The sequence below is a fragment of the Haliotis asinina genome, chromosome 9 (genome assembly GCF_037392515.1).
Source record: "Haliotis asinina isolate JCU_RB_2024 chromosome 9, JCU_Hal_asi_v2, whole genome shotgun sequence".
Classification (NCBI taxonomy): Eukaryota; Metazoa; Mollusca; class Gastropoda; order Lepetellida; family Haliotidae; genus Haliotis; species Haliotis asinina.
In genome coordinates, this window is record NC_090288.1 from 2,586,430 (window position 1) to 2,603,434 (window position 17,005).

A 17,005-nucleotide genomic window follows, 5' to 3' on the forward strand; every position below is an offset into this window, starting at 1 on the left:
TGGAGAAGACGTTCCAGTTTTCCTGAAGCATACCAAAATTACCAAAGCCCTACGAATGATCACTTGTGAAATGTCGCTGATTGCACACCTGAATCTGATTGCAACCAATCAGGAATCCTGAACACTAGCACAATGAAAGAGACATATTAGAACAAAGGTTCAATGGAAGATATGACAAGTAACTTTTGTGGAAAGAAAATGAGGTCGTTCATGTTCAGAATTAAACATAAATGTAGCAGTTGCAATTATTACATTAAACAGTAAAAGTCCTCAAAAGTCAGTTGAAACATACAGACCTGTCAGACTTGCCTGTCACGATCATGTGATATCCTACATCACAATTCTCAAATCCTCCATGACACACTGTATCCAAGCAAACTCTTGCCCAACAATAACATGTATCCATGGCATCGAAAATGAGCAAAATGCTCGCGAAATGTAACTCTATTATACATGGAAGCAATGCAAAGGATCGAGGCCTGTAAACTCGGAACACAACCACCTTCATTTTTGCCAAAATAATGCGACATGTTCGCACTTGATAAAATTGTTAAGGACATGTTGTTTAAGAAACATCACATGAATTACAGTTAATGAGGGTGAGATATCATATTGTATAGGGAAAATTCGGATTTCAAATTGTTCTGCTAAAAAGAAAATATCTGAAATAAAGTACTGAATCACATCTAAGAAATTTCAAAATGGCAAACCAAATGGTGAGTAAGTGGTATAATTTGAAAACTACAGGATTACAATGTTGAGCCCAACATACATTTCAAATAGAAATAATCAGAACAGCCAAAGAAATACACCTGTTTTTTATTTTGTCACGTTCATAAATGGAAGACTGTTCAGTACATAATTTGTACATGTTTCTTGATATGATTCTACACTTTATGCCTCTGTATCAAATAAGAATGTGCCCAATCCATTGATGTTTGACCAACAGATGTGCTGTTCATAGAGTTTCAACTGGTACTTTCAGAAACTGGACATTTACATTTAACAAGAGTCATTAGAAAATGGCATATCCCCCTGGTCCCTACATGTTTGAAAGGACAAATAATCTAAGAGTTACTCATTGTGTTTTTAAACTAAGTTTGACTTGTTTCCATGGAATTCATGAAAATTATAAATGTCATACATCTGTAACCAGCAAAGTCACAATTTCATATATCTGTCAAGATCTGTTGAAAGATATGAAACGGTTTTCGAGTTGTGCTCTGGGAACAAAGCCCACCCCTCCATTTTGAGACTAAGTCCAAAACGTTTCCATGGAAACCAAGAAAATAAAAAATCACAAAAACCTGTAGAGAGCAAAAGGCGCCACTTTGGGATCTGCCACACATATCTAGAAAGTTTTACTGACAGATATTAAGAAGTTTTTGAGTTCTGCTCTGGAAATGAAACACACCTCTCACTTTTCAGACTAGGTCCCAAACATTTTCATGGAAACAGAGAAAATAATAAATCACAAGATCCAGTACATAGCAAAAGGCACCACTATAGGTACAGATTGATATATCTACCAAGTTCTGCAGAAAAATATTGAACGGTTTTTGAGTTCTGCTCCGGAAACGAAGCCCAGACCACCATAAGACTAACACCAAAATGTTCCATGGAAAAACAAATAAAATATAAATGCCAAAAATCGCATTTTGTAAATAGCAAAAGGCACAACCATAGGCTGAGATTACTATATCCATCAAAGTTTGGTCTAAATATATTGAACAGTTTCTGAGTTATGCTCTGGAAACAAAATGATTACTGACGGATGAGGCGTCGACTATATCCCCATGCATTACATGCCAGGGGGATAACAATTTAATTTGGAGGCATAGAGTCCTGATTGAGTTGATTCCCTGTGGGGAACACTCAGGAAACTTGTGATGGTATTCAAACCATTCACCTTCAGATCCAAGATCAAATGGTTTCATCATCGGGAACAAAGAAGTGATCAAGCTGAGAGTGATGTTGGCTGTGAGGTGGCGCCAAGCTCCGCTACATGTGCTTGGCACCATGTTGGAGTCATCATGCATAGAATTGGGTCACCTTGGAAGTTTTCTGTTGATGGGTCTTGCTGGCATAGTAGTTACAACAGATCTGAAACAAAAAACAAATGAGTTGACAGGTGTGTCAGTATATATGACATGATGGTTACCTGCTGCTATATATAGAGAGAGACAATTTTAGATTGTACTTTTAATTATTTCTTTTTTAAATTTTGGGGTTGAAATACAGGGAGTTATATTACATCTCAAGTCTTTTATCAGCCAAAGTTCCACACATGTCAACAATATATAACTGAAAAAAAATCATCAGAAGATGACAGAGCCCCCGGCCACCACATATTTGCAAGGACAAATCATCTGACAGTTACATGATGTTTTCTTAGATTAAGTTTGAATCGTTTCCATGGAAGTCATGAAAAATATAAATGCCATACAGCAAAAGGCACCACTTCAAGATCTGTCTAATATATCTGCCAAGATCTGCTGAAAGATATGAAATGATTTTCGAGTTGTGCTCTGGAAACGATGCCTATCCCTCCATTTTGAGATTAATTCTGAATTGTTTCCATGGAAACCAGGAAAAATAAAAAAGTCAAAACATTGTAAATAGCAAAAGACACCACTTTGTGGTCTGCCTCAAATATCTGCCAAGTTTGGCTGTAAGATATTGAATAGTTTTCGAGTAGTGCTCCGGAAACGAAGCCCATCCCTCCATTTTGACACTAAGTCAGAATCATTTCCATGGAAACTGGGAAAATGATAAATCACAAAATCCTGCAAGTAACAAAAGGCACCACTTTAGGGTTTCCCTACATATCTGCCAAGTTTTGCAGTAAGATACTGAACGGCATTAGAAGTCGGGGAAATAAAAATATGTATATACAAAGAGGTGTGTGTCATATAACCAAACCTGAACATGTTCGCACTGGCCATGCTCATATGGCAATAATCTTATGAAAAGATTTGTGTGATTCCAGCACCTTAAGGGATCTGACCCTCCACATTGAATCTGCAGCACTCAAAACAGTTGTCTCTGGGCATTAACCATACAAGTATGAAGAACTTGAAGCGGCATACTATCTGGGCTACACCAGGCTAAAGCATGAAAGATCTCCACAAGACCAAAGTATTAAAGAACCCCAAAAGGATAAAGCAGTAAAGTACTGCTCAGGGCCAAAGTATTAAAGAACTGCATAAGGTCAAAGCATTAAAGAACTGCACATGGTCAAAGTAATAAAGAAGTGCACAAGGTCAATGCACAAAGAAATACAACAAGAACACATGGAGCCTGCAAGGAACATGTTAGAACCCTTAGGATCAGGTTATGCTGAAACTAAACAGTCCCAATACCTTGTGTGTTTAACATGTTGACTGCCCCTCATGAGCATGTTTATAGTATCAATACTGGTTGAATCTGCTACTACAGGTTTTGTCACTGTGGCAACATTGGTATTTCAAAACAAGTTTTACATTACATTATGATGTTGACAAATGAGCACAAGAAATAAACGGCTCCTGGCTTTACCACCAAAAGACAATTGCTCGTACTCGTGGTGGCAAACTGGGCCAGACATGATACAAGCATACTCGTTGTGGCAAACTGAGCCAGACATGATACTACGAGCATACTCGTGGGTGGCAAACTGGGCCAGACTTCATACTACGAGCATACTCGTGGGTGGCAAACTGGGCCAGACATGATACTACGAGCATACTCATGTGGCAAACTGGGCCAGACATGATACTACGAGCATACTCATGTGGCAAACAGGGCCAGACATGATACTACGAGCATACTCGTGGGTGGCAAACTCGTGGTGACATTCAACATTGTCTAAGATGAAGAAGTGGAGAAATCAGTACTCCTGCGTAAGTTCCTGCAAGTAGTCATGATCACACACCAGTTCAATGATATTAGTTTGTTTCTTGGAGGTTCACAAACCTGGTGCCCATCTACACTTCACAAATCCACCACCAGATTCACACTGAACAGTCTCACTTACATTGGTTTTCAAACACCAACCTATCTTTCTGAATGTTAATCTGAGATGGTAGAGGGACAGGCTTTCGGTCCTGAGAGAATTTGTCGATAAAGGAGTTCTGAACAGCTTTCCTGTCAGCTTGCAGTCGTTCAAACCTCTGAAGTCGCTGTTCTTCTCGCTGCTTCTCTGTAATACAAAAAGGAAACTTGTCTGTAAAAATCACTTTAAATACTGCATTTACTAACCAATGTTGCACCAAACAAGAGAATCTGAATAAGAAACAGAGGTTGAAGCAACAGAGGTTAAAAAATCCCACTGTCCGATGCCCGAGACCAGTCAGTTTTCATTTTGGGCAATCAAATAATGGTATCTTACTTGTCCATGGACTACTAGATAATTTCTGCTAATAGCTTGAAAACAAAAAGCTAAAAGAAAACTTGGATTTGATGTCATATCTGATCAAAATGTAGCTATCAAATTTCACATTCATAATTAAGCAGGGTTATCTTTCTTTGCTATTTATCACTTCTCAATGAACTAAACATTTAGAACACATACCATGTTAATGTATTCTTTCATAATTACATCATTATGACTGAGTCATGATAATTAGGTAAAATGAAAAATTCGTCAGGATATGTTTCTCCTGACAGTCACTTGTCTTGTGTGGCAAGTGGCTTTTAAAAAGAATTTTGAACCCCTGAAGCAAAGCAAATACACTAAATTGAAACAACTTCATAAAACTGAACAATACTGGAAAAATGTCGGATAAAATACTGTTATGAAATGTCTTTTTGCATTCATCTAACTCTGCTAAACTGGTGCTATGCCCAAGGCAGGTTCTCTGACAATGTCAAGAATAGCAGGAGAGATTTTATTCCATTATTACTCTCCTTGCCATGCTTTAACAAAACAGCCTCAAATGAGGGTGAGTGAGTATAGTTTTGGGCCACTCTTAACACCAGCAATTGCATAGCTGGGACACCATAGAGAGATTTGAACTCAGACCGAAGGCATGATGTGTAAATGCTTTAACCACTACACTACCCCAATGCTTGGAAGCCAATCAAGACAAAATAACTAACCAAGCTCTGCCAGCCACTTGGATCTCTCCTGTATCTTCTGCAGCAGCTTCTTCTCATCCTCCATCACCTGCAGGGAATAACTTAATTTATATTAGGAATCAACTGCAGGGAATAACACAATTTATATCAGGAATCATCTGTGGGGAATACACAACTTATATAAGGAATCACCTGCAGGGAATAACACAATGTATATCAGGAATCAACTGCAGGGAATAACACAACTTATATCAGGAACCACCTGTGGGGAATAACACAATTTATATCAGAAATCACATGTGGGGAATAACACAACTTATATCAGAAATCACATGCAGGGAATAACACAGTTCATATCAGGAATCACATGTGGGACATAACACAATTCATATCAGGAATCACATGTGGGGAATAACACAATTTATATCTGAAATCACACGTGGGGATTAACACAACTTATATCTGGAATCACATGTGGGGAATAACACAACTTATAGCATCCATACCTGTAAGAGAATAACACAACTTACAACATCAAAGGAAAAGGGAATAACACAACTTACAACATCCATAATCTGCAGCAAGTAATGCAACTCAAAACATGCATCAACTGCAGGCAACTCTCCGACACACACTTTCCTAAGGAAGATTTTCTCCAGATCAACTGTGGGGGGTTAACTTAAAGGTCACATGCAACCAATAAATCAAACATAATTAAAACACAGTTATCACTTATTCGTGACATACGATATAAATTTCTGCTTGTAATAAAACAAATAAACAAAATTATAAGTGTACAATCGCGATTTAGAAGTGCAATAATTTGTACTTGGCCTTACTTCCCTCGAAACAAAGCCCTCGGGAGACTCACTCAAGTGTAACAATGACTTCTCATTGGCTGGTTCATTTGCTGATACGCTGAGTGCTCATTGTGTGTACAGAAAGATGACATGTTTGATGGGCATTTTAGAAGTATGGCAAATAACAAGAAAGTAAGATTCTTCACGAATAACAACTTCTTTTATTGTACTTGATGTTTCGTTTCACTATGGATTTATATGCTGTTGTCAAACAGAAAAAATATACACCAGAGGAAGTTGTTATCCATAAGGAATGTATACAGAGATGTTGGGTTTTGTAAATACATGTTCTCTGAATTTGCGTTCAATCCAATCAAAAAACATCTCAGTAGAGATGGTGAACTACTGCTTGGTTGGAATCTGCCATTCGTCCAAGTACAAAGCAGGACTTGAAACCGACAAAAGTTTGCACCAGTTTCCGTCAGATTCAGTCATCCGAACAAAATGGATGTAGTTTGTTAGCAACCCACAGACATAAAAACATGCCATGTGTACAAGTATCACACCTGCCTAACTACATAATGTAGCAGAGACAGGACTTGGGTGCACGAGTCACAAATCAATACATTTTGTGTATGGCACATAGCCTGATAGGTGTTAAGTTCAAATTTCATGTGGTCAATGACTGAAGCTGTGTATTGAATATTGTCTTTAGTAGACAGGCAGGCAGACATATAGGTGTCAATAAACCAGACATAGAGCTTTCTCTGTGACAGAGGCTGCTTACCCCAATCAACAAGTTTTATTTATGTTACAATTTATGAATCGTTTGAACTCAGATTTCACGGGCTTTTTTTTCATTGCATTTTTTTCAACTTTATAGGTTGAATTGGCAATTTTGATGATTTGTTTTGGTAAGTGCATACCGAAAGGTATCAGAATCTGCAAAGCTGTGTTTTATGTTGCATGTGACCTTAATGAAAGGTACAGAAAGAAACATTATTCACTCACTGGATAATCTGTCAAGATGCTGCCAGCTCGACTCATGGATTGTCTGGTCTTGCTTCTACTCCGCCGACCCCAGGGATCATAGCAGGAATCAAACTCCGCTGGTACAATAAACAGCAGTTACATTAAAGAAAAGTTCTTGAACCAACAAATACACATCACTGATCTGTTAAGAAAACCTTGCAAATGAAAAAGAAAAATGTGTTCATTAATTTCTTTTGAGTTGCACAACAAGAAGTTGTACCCTGTCACTTGAGTACTGATTGCTCCTGTTCTTCATCTTAGATGTCCTACTTGTCATGAATGCATCATTCTAAAATATACTTCATGAAGCACTATGAGAGTTACTATGAGAGTTTTGATGTTAGAAGTACCCTGTCATTAATTCTTTTTGTTTAGTTTCATGCAACCATGACAACCGAGTAAACTAACCTCTCTCGCGTGCCCACTGTGGTTTCTTCTTCTCGGCCAACGTGAGATGTTGTTGTGGTACAAGGGGAGGTAAGTCAATGCTGAAGGAGGGGTCACTCCAGTTGGACATGGAGACTGTTGCAGAAGGGATTGTAGCCATCTTGACTGATTCTGTTGGATGTGGAGCTGTGGACTTGCTGTAAGTGTACAGAAACTGCTGCACCAACTGTGCATTGTACTTCAAGATGCATTCAATCGATAAATCTCCTGATAACAGTGTGATGGTAAGTTGTTCTCTAGACAAAAGAATTTTCCTTAACATCAATACCAGGGCCACGTCCCTAAAAGTGATCGCAGAGCTACAAAAGTCGTAAGTCTAAGTTAAAGTATGGTAGTTACGATCATCTTAGCGCTACGAACACTTTGAGGAAAGGGGCCCTGGGCATCAATGAAGAAGAGCACTGTTAATAATGCTTTCTAGACAAAAGAATTTTCCTTAACATCAATAACATCAACTATAATTTTGCATTAGAGTGAAAACTTGTCACTATAAGATATCTAAGCTGAGTTTAAAAGAAAAATTCAAATTGACATGCAACAACAGTGACTTCATGGTATGTGAAAAGTTGAAAGTTCAACACAAAATCTTAAATCTGTTATTACAGTATGATACTTTTTGGAACATTTAGGCTATAACAGGCACCAATAATGACGATAATCCTCGGAAAACCCATGTAGGGATTGAACCTGGTTCAGGGACAGACACTTCAATCACTTGGTTACCCTTCCTTCTCGAGCAGGCGTTCTAGATTAGCTGTCAAAGCAATTACCATTTCTCCATTGTAGCATTATCTTCATTTATTATGATAATGAAACAATGTCATTTTTTCTTTACCTGTAGTAGGTACAGTTGTTACTGTCTTTAAACAGTTTTGTTGTGGTAGTTTTATTGGAGAAGGTTTTTATTTTAGTATGTATGGTATTTGTTTCCAGTTGGATTGCCCCTAGTTGGACCTGGACTCTGTAATATTATTGTAGGAGTGCAGGGTGTTAATGAAGTAAAATGTGAATAAGAACATTTCTCTCAAACCTTCTTGACATCTTGCACTGTAGTTGTTCAAACACAAAAATATTTTGAAGAGTCACTGAGACCCTGATCAGTGCATGAAACCCCTAAAATACACAGTCGCCTTGACCTTGACCTAAAGGTCACCAAAATCAACTGGGCCCTGCACCTTCCCTAGAGAAAGCTTGCTGTTGAATATGAAGAAAATCCGGTGAATGGTTCTTGAGATATCTCGCTGACAAGGTAAAAAGCAAATGTCCACTTGTGACCTTGAGACGAAGGTCCTGTTTACCAAACCTGATTGAAATCTTTGTTTTACTGTGATAAACCAAGGTACCTTAAGACATCCCAATCCATACATATGTACATATGGATAGAAGGAACCTAGTACTATATGCCCCGGTTCACTCTAAACATGCAATGGGGGATGTAGATGGCCACAAAACAATTATGGTCAACTAACTATGCTAAAGGAATTGTTTTCTCATTCCACAACACAAAAGTATTAACTTTCTTCAAAATTAGAGTACAAACAATCATAAAACAAAAAACATTTGTAATAAAAACTATACAAGCGAGATCTATGAAAAAAATATTATTTACACACCAGTACCAGATTAACAACATCTAATAAAAACATATAGTACATATATTTCAATTGTAAAACGTGTGACACAAGATCTCAGTTCAAACATGATCATATATGACATTCAAGCTGAATCGTATAATGAGTGCAGAGTAATGTCCTTTGGCACTTGCAGAAGGTTCATTCAACACTTAGGCTATCAATGTGAAGCATTCTGAAGTCATTCTTACATCAAAACACACATGCATAGTTTAAAAACCCCATGTTTTTTCTTCTGTTTAGTCACTCAGATTTTGCAACAAATGTCATAACACGTCATTAGTGAAAAACATCCTAATAAAGCTGCTTGCCTATCAAGCAATCTATGTACCAATAATATTTCTTAACTCTCAAGACATACACAAGTACAATATTTAACAGGGGCTGGGATTAGGGGATATTGGGTACCTGTGATGGCTGCTGGTCACATCGTCAGCTGTTTCTACAACAGCTACAGTAGTTCCTCATGGACCTGCTAGGTGGCACTGCTGTCGGAGGAAGACATGGATAAGCACATAACGATTGGCCACAAACAACACAAAACAATGCTACTGTCCTCTCTCATATTGCTTGCTTCAAAATGTTGCATTTTGACTGAATGGGAAGATGGTGTGAGATAATCAAAGGACATCATGTTGGAGATAATGTGTGGAATCAAACCTGTTTTCAGTGACAAGTGAGTGCCTGAATCACCACTGTCCTACCCCACAACAGCCTACAGAAGCATGAACAAATCGTACACAATTCCCATTTAAATCTAGCATTCAAAGCACCTCTTTGGCACCTGATAGTCAAAGATGATGCATTAATCGATTTTCCTTGTACCAAAATATACCGTTATTAGCAAAATCGCGAAAACAGTTATTACTTTAACATTAATTAATGCCAATTTATGAAAGTCCTTTGTTACACAGATTTCATGAACAGTAAGTGCGCAATAATTAGAGATATTCAAAAGAGCATCATGATTAAATACCAATGGGTTTGTCAGTTCAAACTAAACATGAACATACCTGGAAAGGAAGATCTGGAAACTACATCTGGCATTGACTCATATGTCTTTAGTTATTGTGTACATGTTAGCCTGTGATCTGACTTTTATTGCAGAAAAAAACTGATGTACATTAAACAAGTAAGAGAGGACAAAAGCACAGATGTACACAAAACAACATGGTTAGAATAAACTCTATTACTCTATTTCATATCTGGGGACAAGAAAATAGCATAGAAATAAATTAGATGAAATAGATTACTTATGAGTATTGGTATTCAAAATAAAAAAAATAGTTACTGGCAGATGGAAGTGTGAAAGACTGCATATGACACAACAGATACAGGGAACTATGACTGTCTTGAATGTGCGGTAAAATAGCTTTTCTTAAACTAAAATAACTCATAAATTCAACCTGGAAAATTTCTATGCAGCTAAAAAGCTGACTGTATCCAAGCAAGCTCTTTTCTAGCACGAACACTTCAACAATGCCGAATAATTCACATCAGCAAGCAGTGTAAGTTTTGAATTTCTTGTAAACATCAACAAGTTACCTTGAACTTTCATCTCAAATCCACTAATTACAAATCATGAATAATATAACTATATGCACTATTAATGCAATAAACACATCTATAAATGTTTTAAATATTAGATAATAAATTTAAAAAATCCTAGAACAAGAGATGAATATAAAATCTATCAATAAACCCACAGCCAAATGTTGAATATACATCATTATCTCACCTCTCATCTTGATCCGCGGTGCTACTTAAGCGCTTATCATCTGAAGAAGATTCAAGCTCATCCACTATCGGAGACAGGCTTCCACCATCAAACATCCCACTTCGGTCTACCCCCCGAGGACGCTCAAGATCCAGGGGTCGCAGAACTGGTACAATCTCTTTACCCATAGCAGCAGGGTCAAGGTCGTATGTCTTCTCAGAAACTGTGGCTTGACTCTGCTTGGTATTTGGGGATGATTCACCTTGTTGGGAGTCTTTGTCACTGTTTGAGTTAACTTGAATTTCATTCAGTTTTCCATCTGGAAATGGTAAAAATAAAATGATACATCACTGATGTAACCATGGTTACACACTTCTTTGCCTCAACTGACTCATGGCTGACTGTTTGGTAAATGAATTATTTATTCTAATGAATAAAATATCTGATACACAAAAGAATACTTCCTGCAGAAGAGATTTCAAGTTTCCTGTTCAATTCTGCAGATACTAGTACAATTAATTCCTTGGAAAAAAACAAAGAACTCTTTCACAGAAATCAAGGTCAGTCCAATATTCAGACTCTGATACCAAATATATGTACCATATGGAAGGTGGCACAACACAACACTGATCAATCATCAGTGTCAACAATGACTTGGTTCTAGTCTCAATTACAGCAACATTTGTATGGTCAGGAGACTGGGAACGAGATTTAGGGCCAATAAAACTGAAGGTTGAAGGCATGAACAACCGTGCATGCAGTCAAATTGAAACCACTCAATACTCATTTCAACATCTCTCAATACATGCAAAGGATACATGGAACCTTATCAAACATGAACTCCTCTTCTCTACAAACTTCAAACAAAAATCTATCAATGGCAAGTGCTCCCTGGACCCTGGACAACTCTCCCTGGCAAGTGCTCCCTGAACCCTGGACAACTCCCCTGGCAAGTGCTCCCTGGACCCTGGACAACTCTCCCTGGCAAGTGCTCCCTGGACCCTGGACAACTCCCTCTTGCAAATGCTCCCTGGACAACTCCCCCTGGCAAGTGCTCCCTGAACCCTGGACAACTCCCCTGGCAAGTGCTCCCTGGACCCTGGACAACTCTCCCTGGCAAGTGCTCCCTGGACCCTTGACAACTCCCCCTGGCAAATGCTCCCTGGACAACTCCCCCTGGCAAGTGCTCCCTGAACCCTGGACAACTCCCCTGGCAAGTGCTCCCTGGACCCTGGACAACTCCCCCTGGCAAGTGCTCCCTGGACAACTCCCCCTGGCAAGTGCTCCCTGGACAACCCCCCTGGCAAGTGCTCCCTGGACCCTGGACAACTCCCCCTAGCAAGTGCTCGCTGGACAACTCCCCCTAGCAAGTGCTCCCTGGACCCTGGACAACTCCTCCTCAGTCACTACCTGAGTCAATTCCCCTCCTCCACAGCCCCATCCAAGATCATTTCCTCTCTGGTTCTTTCCATGCTAAATCAATTCCCAACAACAACAACAACAACAACAACAAAACCCAACAACTTGTCATTTAACACCAGCAGACAACAGCAGGTAACAAAATGCTGGCATAAAAATTGGAGGGATTGGGAATAGATGTCGACCTAAGAAACAATCAATTCGAAGACTGAGAAACTGGTGATTGACAGCAAGAGCAACAATCCACATCACTGGGTTGTAATTACACACAATCACCCAGGCTCATCCATTATCTGTGCTCCTTATAGTCAGTGAAAAAGAGAATCCTTACCCCGATTTTAGAACTCAGGCCTTCAGTATGAGGGGTGAACGCTTTCACCACTTCGCTACCCCACCACCCCGTGGCCCTTACTGTCAGCATGGTTTACTGGGTCTCACTTGAAACACGTGGCCATTGAAGATTTATCAGACAACAGTAAAGTGAATCTCACCAAGCTTGAACCTAATGGTGCTTTGACTGCTAGGGGACATGTTCCGCACTGCATCCAACAACGTGTTCAGCTGTAAGTCTGTCAGTGTGATGGAGTTGGTGTTTCTCCTTTGAGGTGTGCAACGGTTGATCACATTGTTCACGAAAGGCTTCTCACTTCGGTCGTTGCAATTGCTGTGATATTTACTTCGGATGTCTGTAATGTTTTTCTTCACAAAGTTTGTTCTCGGATGATGTTTAGGGGAATGCCTGTGAGATGTATTGAAACGGCATTCTTCACAGTATTCCTCAAAGTGCATTCGCCTTGGTGGAAATCTTTGATTTCTGCTTTTATAATCAAACTGAAAAGAAAGTCATCAAAGTCAGTTCGTAACACCAAATATCAAGACAAGCAGATGAAGTATAACTTGTGACAACAACTCATGTATTATTCAGTCAAACTACTATCACTCATTACTATAGCACCAACTTAAAGGAGAATTATTTCATACATTTTTAAAGGGAAAGCCACTTCATTAACTCCATGAAATACTTTAGGAGAGGTATCCATACTTGCAATAATTTTTGGCTACAATAATTCCATGATTAACGGTATTGCATCTCATAAAAAGAATACTGGTAGGTACAAGATAGGTTGGTTATTTACATCATATTATATTGTGACCACTTCAGTGTAAATTTACACCTGATTTTTATTAGTGGTAACACCAAAAGGTTTGCATTAGAGGTTACATCAAAAAGTTTGCATTAAAAGGTTACATCAAAAAGTGGGTCATGACAGAGTACTTTCAAATGTGTTCCTTGGAAATGAGAATACTACTAATTCTGAATTGGAACCAAAGTTAATATGCAAAACAAACCCTAACTTTTTAAGATTGGCAGAAGAGAGACAAATGTTTTGTGCACACTTATGCAAAATGCATACCCTAAATACCTGATACCTTACCTTCCTTGAGCTCTTTTTCTCCTTTGCTGCAATAAAAAAATGTCTCCATTATTATGGTACAATAATATGAGAGATTATATTACTAATTGCAATGGTAACTAGCATTAATGACATTAACAGAGAGCAGTATACTACTGGCAAACAAGGATAAGTTGGACCGGCATAGAGAATGCATGTAAGAGAAGTAGGCGGTGCATGACTATGAGCAAACCCATTTGGTTTGTGAACAGGAGAGCAGATGTAGGCTAGAACACGTGCAGTGCATAACAATAAAATTCATTCTTCGCAAAGCTGCACACGCCTTGCCATAAGACTCTCACATGGATGGTGTAGCACGTCGGTCAGTAATATTCTGACAACCTGGTGCCCCTTCACTCCAACTGAGTTGTAATACAGGAAGTCTATCTATAGCTCGTCGAGGGAGCAGTCGTTTTCTTCTTGTTCAGGTTGTGTAATCACAGTTATAGCACAGATAATTATATTATTTAGGGCACCATTTAATTATACGTTTGAATATGCAAGCATTGATGAAATATAGCATATTATGAAACCATGGTTCTAAAAACAACAAATACTCCTGAAACCATAACACGTGATCAAAATAAGCAATTTGATATTGGCTAGTCAGACTCGAAACAAAATGCCTGCTTCCCGCCATGGGGAACAGCTCAGTTTTCTTGAATTCACGAACAAGGTTGGAAATGAATAACTTTATTGATATTTGTCACATCTACTTTTAGATTTATAGCCATTCTATCCTGACTTCTGTATTGAATGGGACATGCAGGTCTTGAGTTCAATGTTTCTCAATTTTCGCACACACAACAACTAATTGAAATACATATCTTTTAACTGTAAAAATAGTGATTTAAGTTCATACTAGTTGTTAAGTACTCCATGATTTTCAATATCCTTTTGTTAAAGTGTTTTTTAATCCATGTATTTAAGGTAAAATCGTATAATGTCCATAGTGTAATAGTCAGTATTGTCAAAATGTCTCGGAAAGCAAAACGAGGAAGATGTGAGCTGACCCTCACCAAAAAACGTACTATACAACAGTGAACTTTCTGTGTGCGCTGGCAACATAACCAACCTGCCTTTCCTGGAACTCTGTCAAAACCAGCATTTTTATGATGCTGGTGTTGACAGAGTACACTGTACTCAAGCAATGACAAAATGGAAAGAAATACATCAAAGACAATAGTGTCACATACCAAGCTGCCAAAAGACAAGAGGTTTGTCGCTTGCATCCAACTCAAAACGAATTGCAGAACTGAAAAAAAAACAACAACAGACAATGCAATTACCTCAAACACAAGTTCACAAATATTAGATTATTAAATCAGATGCACAGTCATTTTATCTGTCCAGTGCCACAGTCAGCTGGTTTTTATCTTGCCCCAAAGCAAAGAAAATCTTCAAGAAAACATAACGCAGATATATAAGATGTGATATTTTGAGGACATAGTTTGGAATCCAAAGCAATCAAAGATCGGTTGATAAGAACAGCTTCACTGCTCTGGATGTTTGTTACAGTCTAGGTTTCAAGGTTTGCACAATCTGTGTCCATCCAAGCAAATGCTGACAAACCAGTTCTCAAATTACATCAGGAACCTTTCCTGTGCAACTAAAATAAAATTGTTCCCCAGCAATGGACTTTGCTTCAATCTCTAGCTTTGGTTCTAAGCTCATTGTGATTTATTCACTGACTTCTGTCATGCTCAAGTCTTCTTTCTGAAAGGGACTAAGATACTGATGTATGCTGCATTGCACATCGTTTACAATGTCAGCATTTACACTCACGCTACATTCCGCCTTTAGCAAATCAGAGTTAACATTATCACATTAAATTATCTAAAGACCATTGATACAAACAATATTAATTGGTCAAGTACATTGATGTGTTAGAATGATATAAGGTTTGAAATGGCAAATATCTAAACTTAGTAATTCTTTAACATATCCTAGTTCCTGCCTTGGCAGGAACACGACATTTAGCTAGCTGAACTATAATAATATTCATGCATGCAACTTTCAAGATTTGTCTTCCTTAGCTAAATGTTGTGCTGTGTTCAATGATCCCAATACTGATGGACTGGGGCCTAATAAGACCATGATAAATTACCATGATCATTCACATTCTTCCCTATACCATTATCATGTAGCTACAAAATATTCTGAAATGTAACCACCCATTCAAAGTCACTGCAGAGAGTATTGAATTAGACGTGACCGGGCCTAGGCTTTTATGAATGACTAAGAACACATTTCCCTCCTCCATTTTTAATAACACAACAATTTCACTATGGTTTGGTGACATCTAGTCTACAAGTCTGGTCAGTCTTGTATTTAACTATTTTTCAAGTTCAGGATTATTGCCAAAGCGCCATGCTATTCTGAGTAAAACCACTGTTACAGTGTCGAAACAGGTAAATGAAGATATTGGGAAAAGCCAACCAACAGAACACGGAGATCTAACATGTGATAACAGCAGTGTTCCTCGAACATGAGCACCCTGCTTATCACGCCATGATATAATTTAATTCAGTGTTAAAGGAAAAAAGCAAACGAAAGATATCATAAACAAATAACAAACACAAGGTTTTCCAAAGTTTACCCGAAACTCATCTTGTCAGTTATCTGAAATCATCTCCAGTTGTGAAAGCTGTCAACCTGATAATTCTTGTAGTCAATCACAACTATCACGGGCACCTGCGCGACAAAGACTTCCGGGTAAGGGGAGGTAAGTAATCGATTAGGGAACTAGTCAACTGGACAGAAGGACAAAGGGGCCGAGAAGTGTCAAGTCAAAGGGGTTGACGGAAATAGTCAAAAGGCCGAGGTGAAAATCAAATGGGCCGTAACAAAAAGTCAAAAGGATCGCATTCCTAGTCACTTGGGGCGAACAGAAAAATGTATAGAAAGGTGTTACATTATTTACTGACACATATATATATCGCATTGAAACATACTATATTAATAGAAGTATTATGGCAATAGTCAGGCATGTAACCAAGTTTTCATATAACACTAGACATGGTTCACAATTTACTTAATTAACACATGTTCTCGTGATTAACAAAAATAATTTACCCATGTTCATTCGTTCATGATTTACACATTAATTCTAGTTTATTAGTTTAGTATGTATCGGACATTTGATATTTTGAATGCCCCATCCACAAACCATGGTGGAGTCTACTAATGCCTACAGGGAATAATGCATGCAGTCCTAAATAAACAACTGTAGGCACCAGTGGTTAAAAAACACTCTTGTCTTGGTTGATATGATTGACGGCCGAGTTAAGAAAACAGTTGTCTTGTTGTCCCTTGACTCAGAAAGGCGACTTAAAACTGAAATCATTTTATGACTTAACAAAACATACAAAGACGGGAGAATAATATATACGGTTTCAAGTTCCGTTTCGCCGATCAAATACTATGCAACAATAACACAATCAGTTA

The 17,005-nt window shown here is 38.3% G+C and overlaps 2 protein-coding genes across 4 annotated transcripts; both read right to left on the reverse strand.

Moving 5' to 3' along the window:
• Positions 1-1,444: 1,444 nt before the first annotated feature.
• Positions 1,445-9,452, reverse strand: LOC137296349 (uncharacterized). Of its 3 annotated transcripts, none has more exons than XM_067828127.1 (6): positions 9,377-9,452; positions 7,299-7,474; positions 6,870-6,967; positions 5,080-5,146; positions 4,036-4,180; positions 1,445-2,103 (listed from the first exon to the last, which is right to left on the reverse strand). In XM_067828127.1, exons 2-6 carry the CDS (start codon positions 7,435-7,437, stop codon positions 2,049-2,051), a joined length of 504 nt encoding a protein of 167 aa, XP_067684228.1. In that variant the 5' UTR covers positions 7,438-7,474; positions 9,377-9,452; the 3' UTR covers positions 1,445-2,048. The 3 variants fall into 3 exon arrangements, with proteins under 3 accessions (XP_067684228.1, XP_067684230.1, XP_067684229.1); XM_067828129.1 differs by having other exon boundaries at positions 4,016-4,180; XM_067828128.1 differs by having other exon boundaries at positions 7,299-7,470; positions 9,377-9,424.
• On the reverse strand, positions 9,386-16,231 carry LOC137296348 (uncharacterized). The gene is made up of 6 exons (XM_067828126.1): positions 16,158-16,231; positions 14,755-14,813; positions 13,541-13,566; positions 12,596-12,935; positions 10,707-11,004; positions 9,386-9,456 (listed from the first exon to the last, which is right to left on the reverse strand). The coding sequence occupies exons 1-6, from the start codon at positions 16,166-16,168 to the stop codon at positions 9,444-9,446; spliced, it is 747 nt and encodes a 248-aa protein (XP_067684227.1). The 5' UTR covers positions 16,169-16,231; the 3' UTR covers positions 9,386-9,443.
• Between the last annotated feature and the right edge of the window lie 774 nt (positions 16,232-17,005).